Source organism: Macaca mulatta, chromosome 12 (assembly GCF_049350105.2).
Source record: "Macaca mulatta isolate MMU2019108-1 chromosome 12, T2T-MMU8v2.0, whole genome shotgun sequence".
Lineage (NCBI taxonomy): Eukaryota > Metazoa > Chordata > Mammalia > Primates > Cercopithecidae > Macaca > Macaca mulatta.
Window position 1 is genome coordinate 87,909,254 of NC_133417.1, and position 20,886 is coordinate 87,930,139.

The 20,886-nt window shown below is 34.9% G+C and overlaps 1 protein-coding gene across 2 annotated transcripts in view; it reads right to left on the reverse strand.

Annotated features, from left to right (window-relative positions):
• Positions 1-20,886, reverse strand: part of NCKAP1 (NCK associated protein 1) — a 110,954-nt gene that overhangs the window by 55,473 nt on the left and 34,595 nt on the right. Inside the window, exons 3-10 of one of the 2 annotated variants that reach the window (XM_015110506.3) lie at positions 20,053-20,139; positions 19,795-19,851; positions 18,944-19,086; positions 18,770-18,860; positions 12,080-12,217; positions 11,218-11,266; positions 5,078-5,234; positions 2,226-2,282 (exon numbers count right to left, since the gene is read on the reverse strand). In XM_015110506.3, coding sequence (XP_014965992.1) covers positions 2,226-2,282; positions 5,078-5,234; positions 11,218-11,266; positions 12,080-12,217; positions 18,770-18,860; positions 18,944-19,086; positions 19,795-19,851; positions 20,053-20,139 — 779 coding nt within the window. 2 annotated transcript variants of the gene reach the window in all.

Genomic DNA, 20,886 nt, shown 5'->3' on the forward strand with positions numbered 1-20,886 from the left:
CTACTTGGGAGGCTGAGGCAGGAGAATCACTTGAGCCCAGGAGGCAGAGGTTGCAGTGAGCCAAGATCATGCCACTGCACTCCAGCCTGGATGACAGAGCAAGACTCCACCTCAACAAAAAAAAAAAAGAAAGAAATCCTTGAAGCCAAAAACTGACTAACTGTATACTTTTTTGTCACTTCCATATAGAAATTAACAAATATAACTTAATAAATATCTGGTTATCTATATTCTTATTAAGTTATATTCCTATTAAATATACAAAACTGAATACACAAGAGCTATAGTCAATAAAGGTATTGAGATGAGATCTACTTGGCACTCTTGTTCAAAAATAGAAAGATGGGAAAGGAAGGGATAATCATAAATATTCATATACTAGGTATTTTAAAATTAAGATTAGAAAACATTCTCACATATTAACAGAAGGAAAAAAATCATAAAATGTTCTAAGTATTCAAACTCCTCATACTACACAAAATACACACTGCTCCAAGAAAGTTTTAGAATTTAGATAGGTGCATAAATGTGTGTGTGTGTGTGTGTGTGTGTGTGTGTGTATGAATGATGTCTATGCCAAAAACCCAACACTAGTAATTTTGCTGTGACACAGCAGGTCAGTTTCAGAGGACTCAAATTAAAATCCATCCTCTCCCTGCATGACCTTAGGTTCCAACTTTCTAAGTTTCAGTTTTTTGTCTATAGAATAAGTATGATGGCACCTGTCTCAAAAGATGCACTATCTTTCATGATGCCTCATATACAGTGCTTCTATGTTACTTTAATTTCAATGACAAGCTCTTTTTACTGACAATAATAAAGTCATCGTATCATTTCCCAGAAGAAAATGAACAAATGTTATTTTGATTATTTTACTTCACAGGATTACTGTGAGAAGTCTGTGATGTTTATTGGGAGAAAATGTCTATAAAGTACTTGGGCCTGGCACTGCTTACTACTTATAATTATTTTATTTAATAAACAGAAGAAGGAAAATAAAAAGACCTTGCTTGTAAACGATCTTTATAAAAGATAGCTATGCCTATATTTCTGCCTATAGTAGGGTCTATCCCGTGAAGAAATAATAATTATGTGCATTTCTGCAAGTCTAGAGAGGAATTCTAATGAACTCCAAAGTATGTTATTTGCACTAGGAATCATTTTTGAAAAATTAAGCAAATGTACTTCATTCAAGTAAATAAAATATGCATGAGGAATGATATAGCACAGATACAATGAGTAAAGATGGTTTAAATTCCCAATATCTATCTTATAGCCTAAACTGAAATTCTAAAACTTCCCGTGGTTTCATAGTTTTCTCTATGGAGTGATGCTTGCCTTCTCTCTGCCTTATATAGAAATACTGATAGATCAAATACTACTATCTGTATATAGTACCTAAGTTCACTGCAGAAAATATTCTACATTAAGTATATCATATATGTAACAAAGTAAAATATTAAATTATTTAGAATTATTTGAGAAAACTGGAAAGCTGTTCAAAGATTTAAAATACACTAATTTTTCACTTAGGATAACTATATATTTACTAATATAAGAAACTAAAATTGGGAAAGAGGTGTACTTTTAAAAGTAAATACTTGCCGAGCACGGTGGCTCATGCCTGTAATGCCAGCACTTTGGGAGGCTGAGGCGGGCTGATCACTGCGGTCAGCAGTTCAAGACCAGCCTAGCCAACATGGTGAAAATCTGTCTCCACTAAAATACAAAAATTAGCTGAGATTGTACAGTGGGTGCCTGTAATCCCAACAATGCAGGAGGCTGAGGCAGGAGAATTGCTTGAGCCGGGAGGTGGAGACTGCAGTGAGCCAAGATGGCATCAGAGACTGTCTCCAAAAAAAAAAAAAAAAAAGGAAATATTATCTGGAAGAGTTATAAGGATATATTAATTTTCATGCAGTAGTACAAAAATCATATTGGTATGCAGAGCATAGTGGCAGTGAGATTATACCCAAAGTAAGAGTCCTTTGTGTGATACTTCCTTATAGCATTTTATCAACACTTCAAAAACATTTAAAATCTGACTTCACTAATTCCAAGGTTTTACATATTGAGGCTATATACTTAATATTTTTCATTGACTGAAAGTCCCCCTCTACTACCATATCTTGCATACTATTAATCTGTACTCACTTCAACAAAATGATGCTTTTAAGAATTTTTTTCTTGATTAAAACTACCACAGATAAAATAAAACTACTTACGCATGTGACACGGCTGCCTCCTTGCATTCTCTTATGTCATTGATACGTTTATTATAGCTAGGTGCAAAAACAAATTAGCACGTTAGTTTAATTTGATCAATAACTGTCAAAATGAGTAAGTCTAATACTAGAAGTCAATTAAAAATGACATTTTCAATTTAAAACCTGGCCCTCAAACTGGAAGTGCATGGAAGAATCTACCCACACTTTTTTCTAGCATTTAGATGTCCATTCAAGCCTTCCTAAAAGAAAAAAAGTCACATTATATTAAATCCAACAATAAAATTAAACTTCACAATGTAGATTTTTTAAATTAAATGTTATTGCTTCCTTAAGCCTCAAAGGAGACACTGAAATTATACTTCTGATGTAATTAACATCAGAAGTTACTTCCAAAAATCTAAAGTACTGACAAAGCTATCATTTCTGACTTTTTAATCAAGTCTATCTTTAAGCATGAAAAAATTCTGAAAGGATATATATTAGTGATCAAAAGTAGTGACTGTTTGGATAAAAAGGTTTTGTGATGGAGAAAACTGAGGCAGAAAAGCATTTGCCGACTTTAAATTATTTTAAGAGAACTATATATTTTAAGCTATGTATTTTTTTTAAAAAAACTTACTTTTCAAATAAAAAAACATTTATTTAACATCAGCTTAAAGATGCTACCATAAAAACAAATGCTAATAATAAACAATTTCATGAATAACAGATATAAAAACTCAAAATTCCTAAAATGTTAAAGAAAAAATATCTTCCTGACAACCTCTCTAAAAATCTCTTACACCATGGCCGGGTACGGTGGCTCACACCTGTAATCCCAGCACTTTGGGAGGCCAAGGTGGGTGGATCACTTGCGGGCAGGAGTTCAAGACCAGCCTGGCCAATATGGTGAAACCCCGTCTCTACTAAAAATACAAAAATTAGTTGGGCGTGGTGGCGGGCACCTGGAATCCTAATTACTCAGGAGGCTGAGGCAGGAGAACTGCTTGATCCCATGAGGAGGAGGCTGCAGTGAGCCAAGATTGCACCACTGCACTCAGCCTGGGTGACAGAGCGAAACTCCATCTCAAAAATAAATTTTAAAAAAGTAAATAAATAAAAATCTCTTACACTAAAATGAACTCCAACTTCTATATTTAAGTGCTCTAAGATTTATGTATTCTTTGGGCAAATTTCCAAAATATAATAATTCTGTAACCATCACCGTCTATAATTAATAAGATTTTATACTTATGGTTTGACTATGATAATTCATATTTTAAACTGGATGATCATTCACAATTAAATTAAAAATGGAAACTTCTCACAACTTTAAATACAGAGATTCTCAAATGATAAATTTATCATTAATAAAGCATAACGAAGACAACTGGTTTCACGGTGCCATTAAATTTACTTGCACCATACATAAGTTCACTCAATACACAGAGGCTAATTGGTTTTAAATGTTTACATTTTTAAAATATGATTCCACAACGAGTTTGTCAGTATGCTAGTATATGATATTAATATAAGTTTCATGATTTTCAATCTAAATCAACTAGAAAATGACAAAGCCCATCTTGCATATAATATTTCAGGGTATTCCACCATCTAAACTAAGAGCTGAAAAGTACATAAGGCACTATTTATCATATGACTGACAGATCACTGGCATAAGAATATCAGTATGGTGACAGAAATCAGAGCAGTACTCACTAGAGAAAGGAGTAGGGGGAGTAGGGGACTAGGCATGGCAGTACTGACCAGAAAGAAGCACAAAAGAATTTTCCAGAGATGATGGAAATGTTCTTACATCTTGATTTAAGTGGTGATGACGCAGGAGTATTCATATGCAAAGTCAATCAGTTATACAACTAAGATGTACGTATTTTTCTGTTTGTATATTTTATCTCAATAAAGTACTTGGGAAGAAAAGGGCAGATTCCTTTAACCTCTCCAAGATACAGACACAGGAGGTTAAAGGTAATGCTCAGGAACCTGGATTTCAATTTGCATTTCAGGGTAATTCTTACGTACACTAAAATGTGAGATATATTGGCTTAAATTTAGTGTCAGACATATACACATACATTGAAATATCTAGAAGTTTTATTTCATTTTAATTTCATTAGGTCATTATTCAACTGGATGTGAAATAAATGTAGGCAAATTTCATTGTTATCTGAAGCTAGGAAGCCCAACATAAGTACAGCGGATCCTAGGTATTTTTAAATATTTCATAACTGCCACCAAGTCTGAGTTCAACTTAGCTTTTATATATTGGCTGCAGAATCTCAAGTGGAGAGAAATAAAGTTATTAAAAATTTCTAAGAAACACATTTCAGATAATTATTTGCTGAACTGGAAATAAATGAAAATAAATCATGTGGAATATTTTGTATTATTTAAATAAAAACAACATGATTTCCTACATGCAGTGGTATCACTTCTGTAATTGTTATAATTAATCCAATTAACTATTTTTTATTGCTTCATATACTTTTACAAGTACACCCTATTCTAAAATAACACTTACAAAAATTTTAAACCTCTAAAATGTATATGGTACTTTCGCATCGAAAATCATATATGACTTGCAAAAGAAGACACATCTTCCTTCTCCTATATTACATATTTTGAAACGTCAAGTAACCTCAGTTTTTTTTAATATGTGAAGTTACCTGTAAAAAATATGATTATTACCTATCAGGTTGACTGTTAAAAACAACTTCCTGGGATCCAAGTCAGATGGTACAGGCTGTATCTTCCTGCAGAGTGTGACTACTCCTTTATCCCCAAAACTTCAGTAAAGATAACTCACTCACCACCCTTCTCCAAAAAAGATAAAATAAATGAAAATGCCATACCCTCGTATGTTTACAAATAAGTCTTCTGCAGCTTTGTGTATGTGGAAAACTTCATCCCGAAAGAGAGAGAGGCAAGAACTACTTTGAAGAGCTAGCTTCCAAAGGTTCAGTGCTGTAGCATCAGTATTTAGGATCCCATGGCACAAAATAAAGCCAACTTTAAATAAAAAGAAAAGCAAATATAAATGTAAATGTAAAAGTATTCCAAAGTTTGGTAACAGTGTAGCTTTTGGAAAATACAGAAATGTAACCACAATCACTAGATTGAGGCTTCTGAGTAACAGTAACAATACCTATGTATAAGCCATGGTAACAACATGTTTCTTTCCCAATTATAATTTTCTGTATTCTGCAAAACCAGTTATTTGAACCTGCACTGACAAAACAGGAAAAATGTCACTTCTGGGTTATGAACCAACTCATTTTAATAAAAGTAACATTTATAAAATATTTTCAACCAAAGATCAGAACTTTCAAATTAACATATAATGCAGTAATCATTACAATTGTTATAATAACTTAAAAATAAAGCTTATCTCAGGGCCCGGTGCTGTGGCTCATGCCTTTAATCCCAGCACTGCAGGAGGCTGACGTGGGAGGATTGCTTGAGCTCAGGAGGCAGAGGTTGCAGTGAGCCGAGGTTGCGCCACTGCACTCCAGCCTGGGTGACAGACCCTGTCTCAAAAAAAATTTTTTTAAATGGCCGAGTGCAATGGCTCATGCCTGTAATCCCAGCATTTTGGGAGGCCAAGGCAGGCGGATCATGAGGTCAGGAGTTCGAGACCAGCCTGACCAACATGGTGAAATCCCGTCTCTACTACAAATACAAAAATTAGCCAGGAGTGGTGGTGCACCCAGCTATTCAGGAGGCTGAGGCAGGAAAATCGCTTGAACCTGGGAGGCATAAGTTGCAGTGGGCCGAGATCATGCCATTGCACTCCAGCCTGGGCGACAGAGCAAGACTCTGTCTCAAAATACATATATATATAATTTATATGTATATAATTTACATATTATATAATTTATATGTATATGATTTACATATAATATATAATTTATATGTATATAATTTGTTATATAGTTTATATGAATATAATTTATATATAATATATAATTTATATGAATACAATTTACATACTATATATAATTTATACGTATATAATTTATAGACATATAATTTATATATTGTATATATTTATAATATATAATTTATATTGTGTATAATTTATAGTTTATATAATCTATAGTTCATATATTATATATAATTTATATATAATATATAATTTATATGTATAAATTTATACATATAAATATTATTATACATACATACAGAGAATAAATCATCAGAATATTTCCTAATCATGAGAATAAATCATAGCATCTCACATTTTAATAGCATCTCACATTTTTAATAGCAATTTATAGTTCATTAAGCCTTCTCATATATATTATTTCAAATGATTATCCTGTATAGTAGACAAGACAGGTGGTATTCTTTCTTTTTTTTTCTCTTTTTGGTAGAGACGGGGTCTTGTCACATTGACCAGGCTAGTCTCAATCTCCTGGTCTCAGGCCATCCTTCTACCTCAATCTCCCCAAGAACTGGGATTACAGGTGTGAGCGACTGCACCTGGTCCATATGATTCTTACAGTTGAAGAAGTGAAGGGTCATTGACTTTACTAAAATACTATTAAAGTAATAAAGCTAGGACTTAGCCCCAATTATTCATCCTTAAAGTCCAATACTTTCAATATATTAAGTTGCTCTCAATTACATGAATTCTAAATATCTTTACCTTTTGTTATCTAATCTGGAAATCCTACAAAAAATATAATCTTATACATGCTGACTGATATCCTCTCTAGTCTTCTATACTAGGACGTAAGACCTCATCTTTCATTCACTGAACATTTACTCAGTGTCTACTATATATAAGGTTCTGTAGTGGGCCAGTTAGAAACCAATCCCATTTTGTTTGAGATTTCCCTATGATTCTCAATAATCACTCCCATGTTTAAACTCCTATTATAGCTGTACAGCTATCTTGACACTTTAACATAAAACTTGCCATTTATCTTTTGATTCTTAGCTCAGGCTTCCTTCTTGGGCCACTATAGAAGCAAGCTAACTCTGTAAGCAGGCATATATTGTAGAGTCATACACACATATTTAACTTCTTTGACTTGGAACTATACAAAAATATTTCTCATATAACAGGGCCCCTAAAACAAGTCAATTATTCAATCCAGCACACAATCAAAGAAACAGAATACATGTATGAAAGATTAAAGAGCCCTCAAGAGAAATTTTCTTTATAAAACATTATCCTCTTACGTACTCGACTTTCCACCCTAATATCAAGTGAAATCAGATTTCACTTAGTGTCTTACACCTCTTTGTACATTAACATTTACAAAATACTTGCTACTACTAATATAAGGTTTCTCTGAAAATTTTTATCACTTACAAGTTAAAAGTGTTTGTTTTTAACATACGTGTTATGAGTTAAAGTATATTTATTTGTTTAAATTGGAACAAAAAAGGCAAATGAGTTTAAAACAGATTGCCCAGGCTGGACGTGGTGGCTCACACCTGTAATCCCAACACTATGGGAGGCCAAGATGGACAGATCACTTGAGGTCAGAAGTTTGAGACCAGTCTGGCCAACATGGTGAAAACCCCATCTCTATTAAAGATACAAAAATTAGCTGAGCATGGTGGTGGGCACCTGTAATACCAGCTATTTGGGAGGGTGAGGCAGGAGAAATGCTTGAACTCGGGAGGTGGAGGGTGCAGTGAGCCGAGATCACGCCACTGCACTCCAGTCTAGGCGACAGAAAAGACTGAAGTCTCAAAAAAATAAAATAGATTGCCCAAGATTAGGGGGATGACTTATTAATTAAACTACACATCAATCTCCTTTAGCAAAGTTAGGATGAAAGGACAAAAATAAAACTAAAAAATTTAAAAGTAGCTAAGTAGCTCTTAAAACAGATGACCAAGTCTTGACAAGGAAGTTGAAGAAAACCTTTGAAGGCAGAAAACAGATAAAATTGGACTATCAATATAAAAAACAAGGCAGAAATTAGTAATCCAAAACTCTGGAGTTAAAGAAAAAAAAAGTTTCCTAAGGAGTCTCCCAAGTCTAATCAATAGACCCAAAAATGAACCCTAAAACATGTATCAGGATAATTAATTTTACAACTGTACTCCAAGTGCTGGGTCCTCAATATTCTGGGTCCTGAACAACTCTTAGCATCAGGCTATAATCTAGAGCAGTGATTCTTAAACTTTAGCTTGCACCAGAATCACTGAGACAGTACATTAAACAGATTGTTAAGACCCATCCACAGAGTTTCTGTCTAGTAGGTCTTGGGTAGGGACCAAGATTCTGCATATCTAAGAAGTCCCCAGGTGTTGGTGATGTTGCTGGTCCAGGAACCACATTTTGAACTAATCCAGAACAAAGCTCCAAAGAGAGTAGACTACCTATTGAAGAAAAATCCTAGTCTGGGTAGTAGTTCCAAAAAGAGAAGTGCAGAATTTGAGACAACTCCTAACCTCTATATTAGCTCTACTCAGGGTTCAAAAACACGAAAGAAGCAAAACTCACTCCTTATTTTGGCAACTGTGGTTATCTCAAATCTGACTTCTCTATGCCCATATATACTCCATTAGGGTAGCCTGCTTCCTGATCAACTTACCGGCTCATTACACAAACTCACGCTATCAGCATTCCCATTTAAAATAAAGATTAGGGGGAGCGATCCTATGTGACTCCAGAGGTCACTTATGACATCTAACTCTACTAATTAACTCAATTATTCAGCTGCACATCCATAAGCATGAAACAACTAACAATTACCACACAACTGAGCAAGATCAAAACTCTGAAAGCTGTTTTTCTAAATAAACTATGAGACAAAGCATGAAAATCTCATTTATCTTTATAGAAGAAAATATAAATATCACAAACCTGGTCAATGTAAAAAATAACACAATTAATAAAAATAGCTAAGGCCAGATACTATTGTTAAATTCTTCCTCTTTCATACTAAAAACAACTCAAAGTATCAGTCCATAATGACACTAAGTATTGGAACAGGGTATTTAGAAATTTTCATAAAAATTTCACAGTGACTTTGGAGTAAAAACCTAATAATCTGTTAGACTGAATCTAGTAATAAAAACTATGGGCTTGTATTTTATGTCCTTATTACTTCATTTTTCTGGGGAATTCTAGCAATTCATTTTCTTTATTTTATTAAAGGATCAATCCAAAAAACATTAAAGGAGGAAAACTGGTCCTTCACCATAGTATGAGAAACACTGTAATAAAAAGTCAACAAATACAGTCATCTCTCAGTGTAGGGGATTGGTTCCAGGACCATCGACAGATACCAAAATCTGTGGATGTTAAAGTTTCTTATATAAAATGGTGTAGTATTTACATATAACCTACACCCTTTCTCCAGCATACTTTAAATCACCTCCACATTACTTGTAATACCTAATACAATAGCTTCATATCACTTCATTTGCGTGAACTCAATGTAGTACTCATTATGCAGTAAGTTTTGCTTTTTGGACCTTTGTGAATTTTTTTCCTGTATTTTAATCAGTTGTTGACTGAATCTCTGGATGCAAAACTCCAGAATATAAAGGGCCAACTCTACTCTCTAAAGGTTAATAAATCAAAAATAAAAACGAAAAAACACAAACACTTCAAAATTATTCCCCTGTGGCAGTGAGCCTAGGGGTGAGTAGGAGGAATTTATCTATATTACAGAAACTCTCATTCCGTATTAAACCTATGTGTCTCCATGGAATAGTACACAGCCATAAAAAACAATGAAATCGTATCCTTTTCAGTAACATGGATGGCGGTTATTATCCTTAGGAAACTAAGGCAGGAATAGAAAACCAAATACTACATGTTCTTACTTATAAGTGGGAGCTAAACACTGAGTATACATGGGCACAAAGAAAGGAACAATGTAAGACACCAGGGCCTACTTGAAGGTTGGGATAAAAAAAAATTACCTATCAGGCAATATGCTTATTACCCAGGTGACAAAATAATCTGTACACCAAACCCCCATGACATGCAATTTACCTATATAACAAACCTGCACATGTACCCATGACCCTAAAAGTTTAAATAAAATATCTTGTGAAGCTGATAAACAAACAAACAAACAGCTTAAAAGGAAATACAACAAGCTATTAGAAGTCATAGAAACTTGGTGGTAGATTTATGGGTGTTCACTCTATAATTATTTCAACTTTCTTGATGCTCACAATAAAATGACGGAAAACAAAAAAGCAAACAAAAAAACTTGTGTCTATTTCTCTCATAGTTTGTAAGCTTCTCAGAAGCAGAAGCTAGTACTTTTATCTCCTATGCATCTAAAAAACTGCCAAACATATGAGTAATTTATTAAATAAACTGCAGTAAATTAAAACCAAAAACTTTAAGTGAACAGATGTGACATTTAAATAATAATTAAAAGCAAAACCAAAATTTAGTTTTGAAGGTTATGTTGAAAGGCAATATAACGTAGCCCATGAGCCTTGGAGTTAGGCTGGGTTCTTAATCTTGTCTTTGTCACTCATTAGCTGTGTGGTCTAAGCTTTAGATTCCTCAACTTTAAAACAGATTACCTGGCCAGGTGCAGTGGTTCACACCTATAATACCAACACTGTGGGAGGCCAAGGCGGGCAGATCACCTGGGGTCAGGAGTTCGAGGCCAGCCTGACCAATATGGTGAAACCCCGCACCTCTACTAAAAATACAAAAATTAGCCGGGCGTGGTGGCGTGTGCCTGTTGTCCCAGCTACTCAGGAGGTTGAGACACAACAACTGCTTGAACCCGGGAGGCGGAGGTTGCAGTGAGCTGAAATTGTGCCACTGCACTCCAGCCTGGGTGACAAAGCAAGACTTCATCTCAAAAAAAAAAAAAAAAACACACACACAGACTATCTACTCTGATAGGATTAATATGAGGACTGAAAGAGGTAGTGGACATAGATGGGTTAGCACAATGCTAAGCACAGAGGCAGTAATCATGTCACCTGCTATTTTTCTCTGAAACGTAAAACCTGGGGAATAATCATAACACTAACCCATTTTACTTACAGATAATCCACTTTTCCATTGCATCCAAAGAGAGGTATTCACAAGGCATCTTAAAAAGAGAACATATACATTTGCAGTTAAAAGAAATTCTAAAAAATATTCCATATTGAGTCACTCTCCTCCCCTTCTCCTGTCAACTTACTACCCAACTCTTCGCCCAAACACTACCACAACAAATTAGAAGAGCTGGATAAAATTTTATTACCTATACTGAAACTTGCAGTCAATAAATAACAATGAGAGGTGTGCCCCTTTCACATCTGCACACCCTTAAACTTCTCTTTAAAAAATATTGTTGCTAATTATCTTTAATCTGGTAAATGACAACTTATCAATTTCTCAAGCCTATTTCAAAGTTTACAATATTCCAAAAGATAAAATTTTAGTCAAGATAAAAGACATTTATGTGTCTGAATGCTCACTGTCTCACCAAAATCAGTAGCTATGCGTGTGTATTCTCCATATGTGGAAAACCTATGTTCATAAATACAGAGAATAGACGGAAAAGAATACAAAGGAATATAACAATGATTTTGTCTACTTGGTTCTACTTGGTGAGATGTGGGGTGATTTTTGTTTTTTCTTTATACTTCAAATTTTTCTATCATGATAAAGCAAAACAAACTTTTTAACTTTAAAGAAAAAAGTACTCATACTATTTACCATATTAATTTATCACCAGTTTTCATTAAGACTCTAAAGCTAAAAAATCTGAACAATATGACTTAAGTAATGAACATTTTATAATGAACTTCAACTAATAAGCTAATGCTAATTAGAAACAAACTGCAACAGCATTGCTGAACTATTATTTTTTAAAAGTCACTTTATTTTCATTCAAAAGAGAAAAATAGAACCATACAGTGTCGGACTGCGCTGGATTAAGCATTGTACTAGGTGCACTGATGAGGCTTAATAACTGGGCATTTCTCCACTGGTCAGCTGAAAGATTCCTTCGAGGATATACCATTTGAAGAGAAATCAGTGCATCTGAAAGAGACTAATTAAAATACGAAAAAGAAAGCTGAAGAATTTTGTTTTCCTTTTCTGTTTACATTCCAGCTATAATTGCTGTGGGTTTCTAACTATACCATTATAAAACAACACAGCCTAATTACAGCCATGCTCCTTATAATATCTGAGTTGGGTTGCGGCTCCTCTCCTCTAGAATTTTTTTTGCTAATGTTATAAAAACTACACAGATTCTGCATTTTTGAGCAAAAGCTTAGGTCAGAAACTCATGTTATTTTCTTAAAGGTTAAAATATGTGGCAATCTTGGGAACTTTATTCCAAAAGGAACAGAGAGCCTACTGTCATCTTTCTGTCAATACAAGTTTCCATTCTGATAGCTTTAAAAGAAAAAGACTTTGGGGTTATATGACTAAGTGTTAATAAAACTCAACATGCTTTATATTTCTCTAAAGAATGTCTTATAAAAATAATACACTGTATCTTAATAAATTACTTCTCTTTATCAACTGGTTTGTTGATTACAGCTTTATTATCAAGATATTTAATGTTTCATCTCAAATGTTTCTTTCTTGCTTTCATAAATGTCTTTTGCTATTAATCCCTGCTTCCTAAAAATTCTGTAAAGAGTGATTCTTTTTTTTTTTTTTTTGAGAGGGAGTCTCGCTCTTTCGCCCAAGCTGCAGTGCAGTGGCGTGATCTCTGCTCACTGCAAGCTCCGCCTCCCAGGTTCATGCCTCAGCCTCCGGAGTAGCTGGAACTACAGGCGCCCGCCACCACGCCCGGCTAATTTTTGTATTTTTAATAGAGATGGGGTTTCACAGTGTTACCCAGGATGGTCTCAATCACCTGACCTCGTGATCTGCCCGCCTCGGCCTCCCAAAGTGTTGGGATTACAGGTGTGAGCCACCGCGCCTGGCCTTAAGAATGATTCTTTAATCTGACTGCACACAGAGTGCCAGAAGTTTGTTCTGAAAACAGAATACAGGGCTCCAACTGAAATTTAGTGAACCTGAACCTCTGGAAACAGAACCCCAGAATCTATCATTTTATTAAGCTACACAAAGTGATTCTGACGTAGCCAACTAAGAATGTTTTAAAAATTATGTTAATTTTTTTAAATCCTGGGAAATTTGGGAGGTTGTATGTTATGGGAATTTACCGCTTCCTCTAGATTTTCTAGTTTGTGTGTACAGAGATGTTTCTAGTAGTCTCTGATAATCTTTAGTATTTCTGTGGGATTGGTTGTGATATTACCTTTCTCATTTGATTCTGCTTATTTGCATCTTCTCTTTTTTCCTTGTTAATCTAGCTAGGAGTCTGTCAACCTTGTTGACAATCCTTTCAAAGAACTAACTTTTTGTTTTCATTGATCCTTTGTATGGTCTTTGGGGTCTCAATTTCATTTAGCTTTGCTGTTATTTTGGTTATTTATTTTCACTGCAGGCTTTAGGTTTAGTTCATTCTTCTTTTTCTAGTTCCTTTAAAGTGCAAGGTTAGGTTATTAATTTGAGCTATTTTTATCATCTTTTTAGTACCATATACTTTCCTCTTAACACTGCTTTTGCCACATCCCAGAGGTTTCAGTATGTTGTGTCACTATTTTCATTTGTTTCAAAGAATTTTTTTATTTCTGACTTAATTTCATTATTTACCCAAGTCATTCAGGATCAAATTGTTTAGTTTCCAGGTATTTGTGTGCATTTGAGAATTCCTCTTGGTACTGACCTCTATTTTTACTCCAGTATGGTCTGAGAAGATGCTTGGCATGATTTTAATTTATTGAGATTTGCTTTATGAAACCAGGAATAAACAGAAATCCTGAACAGACCAATAATGAGTAATTAAATTGAATCAGTAATAAAATACCCACCAACCAGAAAAAGCCATGGGCCACACAGATTCACAGCTGAACTCTACCAGACATACAATCCTACTGAAATTATTTCAAAAAGTTGAGGGGGAGGGGCTCCTCCTTATCATTCTATGAGTGCAGTATCATCCTGGTACTAAAATCTAGTAAAAATACAACAACAAAGAAAGAAAACTACAGACCAATATTCCTGATGAACATAGACACAAAAATCGTCAACAAAATACTTGCAAACCAAATCCAGCAGGACATCAAAAAGTTAATTCACCATGATCAAGTGGGCTTTATTCCTGGGATGCAAGGTTGGTTCAACAAATAAATCAATAAATGTGATTAACTACATAAACAAAATTTTATAAAACACCATATGATCATCTCAATACATGCAGAAAAAGCATTCGATAAAATCCAATATCCCTTCATGACAAAACTTTCAACTAACTAGGCATCGAAGGAACATACCTCAAAATAATCAGTGCCATCTATGACAAACCCATAGCCAATATACTGAATGGGTAAAAGCTAGAAGCATTCCCCTAAGAACTGGAACAAGACAAGGGTGTCTGTACTCCTACCACTTCTATTCAACACAGTACTGAAAAGTCCTAACCAGAGCAGTCAAGCAAGAGAAAGAAATAAAAGGCATCCAAATAGAAAAAAAGGAAGTCAAATTATCTCTGTTCATTGACAATATAATTCTATACCTAGAAAACTAAATGACTTCAGCAAAGTCTCAGGATACAAAAATCAACATACAAAAATTAGCAGCATTTCTACACACCAATAACATTCAAGCTGAGGACTCAAGAACAAAACCCTGGCTGGGCACGGTGGCTCATGCCTATAATCCCAGCACTTTGAGAGGCCAAGTCAGGCAGATCACCTGAGGTCTGGAGTTTGACACAAGCCTGGCCAACATAGTGAAACCCCATCTCTACTAAAAACACAAAAATTAGCTGGGCGTGGTGGCAGGCATCTGTAATCCCAGCTACTGAGGAGGCAAAGGCAGGAGAATTGCTTGAACCCGGGAGGTGGGGATTGCAGTGAGCCAAGATGGCACCACTGTACTCCAGCCTGGGTGACAGAGTGAGACTCCATCAACAAAGAAGGAAGGAAAGAAGGAAGGAAGGAAGGGAGGGAGAGAGAGAGGAGAGGGGAGGGGAAGGGAGGGGAGGGGAGGGGAGAGGAGAGGAAGAAAGGAAAGGAAAGAAAGGAAGGAAAGAAGGAAAGAAAGGAAAAAAAGAAAGAAAAGAAAGAGAAAGAGAGAAAGAAAGAAAAGAAAAGAAAGGAAGGAAGGAAGGCAGGCAGGCAGGCAAGCAAGCAAACAAGCAAGCAATCCCACTTACAATAGCCACAAAAAGATAAAATAACTAGGAATACACCTAACCAAGGAGGTGAAACCTCTCTAAGAGAAGAACTAGAAAACGGTGCTGAAAGAAATCACAGATAACACAAAGAAATGGAAAAGCATTCTATGCTCATAGGCTGGAGGAATCAATATCATTAAAAGTACCATAATGCCCAAAGCAATTTAAAGATTCAACACTATTCCAATCAAAGTACTGTCATTTTTCACAGAATTAGAAAAATCTATTCTAAAACATATATGGAACCAAAACCCAGCCTGAATAGCAAAGGCAAAGTAAAGAGACAACTTACAGAATGGGAGAAAATAATTGCAACTATGTACCCAACATAGGACTAATATCCAGAATCTATAAGGAACTTAAACCAACAAGAAAAAAATCAAACCACCCCATTAATATGTGGGCAAAGAACGTGAATAAACACCTCTCAAAAGAACACATATAACCAGCCAACAACCATATGAAAAAATGCTCGGCATCACTAATCATCAGAGAGATGCAAATCAAAACCACTGGTAAAATGGGTACCATCTTACACCAGTCAGAATGGCAATTATTAAAAAGTCAAAAAAATAACAGATGTTGGCAAGGCTACTGGAGAAAAGGAAATGCTTATACACTGTTGGTGGGAATGCAAATTAACTCAAACCCTATGGAAAGCAGTTTGTTGACTTCTGAAAGAACCAAAAATAGAATTACCATGCAACCCAGCAATTTTCATTACTGGGTAGATGCTCAAAGGAAAATAAACTGTTCTACCAAAAACACACTTGTACTCGTATGTTCACTGCAGCTCTATTCCCAACAGCAAAGACATGGAATCAACCCAGGTGCCCATCAACAGTGGATGGGATAAAAAGAGTGTGGTACATATGCACCATGGAACACTATGCAGCCATGAAAAGGAACAAAATCATGTCTTTCTCCAGCAACATGGATGGAACTGGAGGCCATTATCGTAAGACACCTAATGCAGAAACAGAAAACCAAATACTTACTGTACTCACTTATAAGGGGAAGCTAAACATTGGGTACACATGGACACAAAGCAACAATAGACACTGGGGACTCCAAAAGTGGGAAGGAGGGGGACAAGAACTGAAAAGCTACCTACTGGGTACCATGTTCACTACTTTGGCAATGGGATCATTAGAAGTCCAAACCCAGCATCACACAATATACTCATTTAACAAACCTGCACATGTACCCCATGAATCTAAACAAGAAACAGAAAAACAAACGCTGGCAAATAAACAATAGTGTTTTATCAAAATTCTAAGGTATCATGGAATATTAGAAAAAAATCAAGATTGGAAAATAACTGGCCTAATTCAAATGAATTATCCTATGTAATTATCAATAACCTACTATCTACTGAATATGTTAATGTGCTAACGATACTATATAGAACTTAAGGCCGGGCGCGGTGGCTCAAGCCTGTAATCCCAGCACTTTGGGAGGCCAAGACGGGCGGATCACGAGGTCAGGAGATCGAGACCATCCTGGCTAACACGGTGAAACCCCGTCTCTACTAAGAAATGCAAAAAAAACTAGCCGGGCGAGGTGGCGGGTGCCTGTAGTCCCAGCTACTGGGGAGGCTGAGGCTGGAGAATGGCGTAAACCCGGGAGGCGGAGCTTGCAGTGAGCTGAGATCCGGCCACTGCACTCCAGCCTGGGCTACAGCGCGAGACTCCGTCTCAAAAAAAAAAAAAAAAAAGAACTTAAAAAGACAGCCAAGAGCCTAGCTTGGAATTTTCAACAGGCTGTCAAGGAAATTTTCAACACCTAAGTGGAAAAAGAACCAAATCTAAAATAGTTAAATAAAAACAAGACCATACATGATTAGGGAAAAATCCTAAATGGATCCAGAGAGAAAAGAGGAGAGGAATAGAAAAGACAGTTCCGGGTGGGGAAAAACCACTACTGATATTAGAGACAGGAGATGACCATGATATGTGCAGCATTTTGAGGAATTCTGATACTTCCATCTAAAATGTTGATTTTTTTAAATTTCAAAACTGATGCCATCTACTAGCTTCTTGCAAACTAATAATTCAACCAATTCCCAGACAGAAAACCTATATAAATTTGTGTATAATGTAGCTACGCAAATCTGGAAAAAATTCTTCAGAATTTTCATGGGAGTAAAAAAATTCAAAGAAAATTATTGGTGTTAACTGTATGTCAAGAAAAAAGCACAGTGGCCAGGTGCAGTAGCTCATGCCTATAATCCTAGCACTTCGGAAGGCTGAGGTGGGTGGACTGCCTGAGCTCAGGAGTTCGAGACCAGCCTGGGAAATATGGTTAAACCCTGTCACTACTAAAATTACAAAAAATTAGCCAGGCGTGGTAGTGCAGGCCTGTAATCCCAGCTACTCCCGAGGCAGAGGCAGGAGAATCACTTGAGCCCAGGAGGCGGAAGCTGCAGTGAGCTGAGATTGCACCACTGCATTCTGGCTGGGGCGACAGAGCGAGACGCTGTCTCAAATAAAGAAAAAAGCACAGACTTACACAAGGTATTAACTTTCATGATTCAAAGAGAACAATGTAGACCAAGATTACAGTATCCTGGGCTTCAGTTCTGGTTTTGCCACCATTATTACCAGATGACTTACCTTGTCATGATACTGCTCCAGCCCTTAATCCTTAGCTATAAATAATGAGATTGGATGAGATACCTATAAATTTCCTTGAAGTGTTTAGAAACTACCATTCTGTGAATCAGCCTTTCTGCAGAGAATCCATAATGACAAGACTACTTACAACCAAAATTATTTCATTATTTTTAATATCTCTTAAAAGATAGTCATTTCAAATTATTTTCATAAAACCCCTGTCATTTTTTTCATTAAGAGACTATAATAATAAAGTTAAAATTTATCAAATACTCTGTACTTTTTAATGAAGCAATTCATTTAATTCTTCTAAGAACCATATGAAATTAAGTGCTATTATTATTCCATTTTTACTGATAAGAAAACTGAGGTATTGTGAGGTTAAGTAACTTGACAAATATTATACTATAATTTGCAGAATTGCTACTAAAACCTATTAGTGTGAGAACAGACCCTCTCAAATACCACATGGTAAATTCTATTGTTTAGTGCTGTATTAAAATCTAAAAAACTATAATGAAATCAATCAAATATTCTTGAGTCTCTATACACTATTCTGAATCTCATTAATTAGTTCCCTGTCCATAATTAGATAAAAGCACACATAACTATTACTTATATCCCATTATAGTATTTTTCAAAAAGAAGATTATCCCTTTATCCAACTATCTATCCTCACGCTATGTTATATGCCTATTCTCTCATATGCCTAACAACTGTCTCTTACCTTGCTATGGGGTACAAATTCTTCCATCATCTTCTTTAAAGGGTTTTCATAATCCACAATCATCTGGCCAAGGCGTGGGTATTCTCTGTCACTTAAAACAGACATATCAAATTTCAATGAGTTGTAATCTATCACATTGAGCATTTTAGAAAGACTTTTATAATGCAAATCTACCTTGCTCCATGGGTCATTTCATGGGCATAGTTGTATAATCCAATGATTGCCTTCCTTTCTTCAATTCGAGACAGCAGTATCATTAGTGTTGTATAGGTTATAATTAAATCTAAGTAGTTCTTTGTTAAATCAAAGTTTACAGTCTAGGAGAAAAAAAAATCAAGTTCAACTACTTCCTATTTCTTAAAATTTAAAACACACACAAAATCTTCACAGAAGCTATTGAGAGCTAATAATTTTCTGTATTTATTTTATCCCCATTCTAAAATGCTATCTAATTCCTTTCACTAAAAGCATGTCTAAAACTTGGCAGTTACAGATAACAGTTTTGTGTTTGACACAATTTCATGGATGAAAGAAAAAGAGCTTGTGATCACTATATTCAAACTGGTAACAGTTCAAAAGGATAAAAGCCAGAATAATAAGGAGCACTGGTGCCAATCTCACTAAAGAGGAAAAAAAATTATTCTTTTTAAAGTTCACCATTAAGTAAATGGAGACAATTTTCACTTTGACTTCTTGTATCTAAAAATTATCATACTAAGAAAGAGTCCAAGTATGCCTTTTAGAGAGAAAATATTATCCACTTAACTTTTGAAAATTGGGCCTATTAAATAAAATACTAAAGTTAATGTGTATTTCCCAATACGTACAAGACTTAAACTCAGTGACAATCAAAACAAATAAAGAGAATATACACTTTACTTTTTTAAAAAGCTATAAAACAAGCCAAATTAATAATGCTAAAACTTTATATGCTAGTTACATAATCCAGCTAAAGAAAAGCAATTGGTCCCCTGAGCTCTTCTGGAAACAGAATAATTGGACATTTTTCTGAAAATGATACTTACAATATCAAAGAAGACTTGGCAAACGTCAATAGTATTCAGCAATTCACAAACATGGTCCTGAAAAGAAATACTTATTGTAATCTTTTATCTGTATAAATCCGTTTAAATTCAGAAAACACAAACAAACAAGGTATGTTTTAAATTTCAGTTCTGGAAGATTTCTATTTTATTATTTACAAGTGACACAGCAATTTACACAATTAATAAACATTTAAATCTACTTCTGAAATGTTAAATATTATATATTAAAATACATACCTTAAATTCCATAACATCTACAAATGTGAAGTAATATAATGCCAGATTTTTCAGAATCTCTGATTTTTCTTTCTGTAGTTGTGCAAGCTGTTGCTGTTAAAACAAAATTAGAATGCATTGCTCATAGAGAACAAAAATATTTAATTTTACTACAAACTATCTTCTTTTATGACTGCTATATGGAAGCACAAGCTTTTAGAATAATACTTCTAGATGATTAAGGCTTTTTAAAAAACCAAAGTACTCGAGACAGCAACTGCTAATAGTGATCAGCAACTGACAGTGTGAGGCTATAAAACAAATCAAAGCATATTAGTACCAAAGTGCACTACTATTGAGGAAAATCTGAAAGTGTTAGGAAAAAAGTATCAAATGAACTCTTAAAAAATTAAAAACAAGTCATGAGCATGATCACATTACTAGAAATGGGAGAAAAGAAGGTGAAAAACATTACAACTTACACTACAAAAAAACAATATGCTATATAAATTTGGAACTTACCAAAAAGAACATCCAGGTAAAGCCACGTTACGCATGCAAAATAAAATGTAGATACAAACATAAAATACGGTAACGGTTCCCTGACCAGATCCACAAAACACAATAATATATTAAACAAAAGCAAAAACCACAACAACAAAAAAGAAATGAGAAAGAAGCAAAACTAGAGTTAAGACATGAAAGAGGGAAATGTGAAAGACAAATAGTATTTTAATCAACCGTATAACTAAATTTACAAAAGTCCCAATTTTCTTTTAAAATCAACTTATATCAATCAATGATATAATTTCTAAAAGAATCTAGCTATTTTTAATGCCCTATAAGATTCTCAGC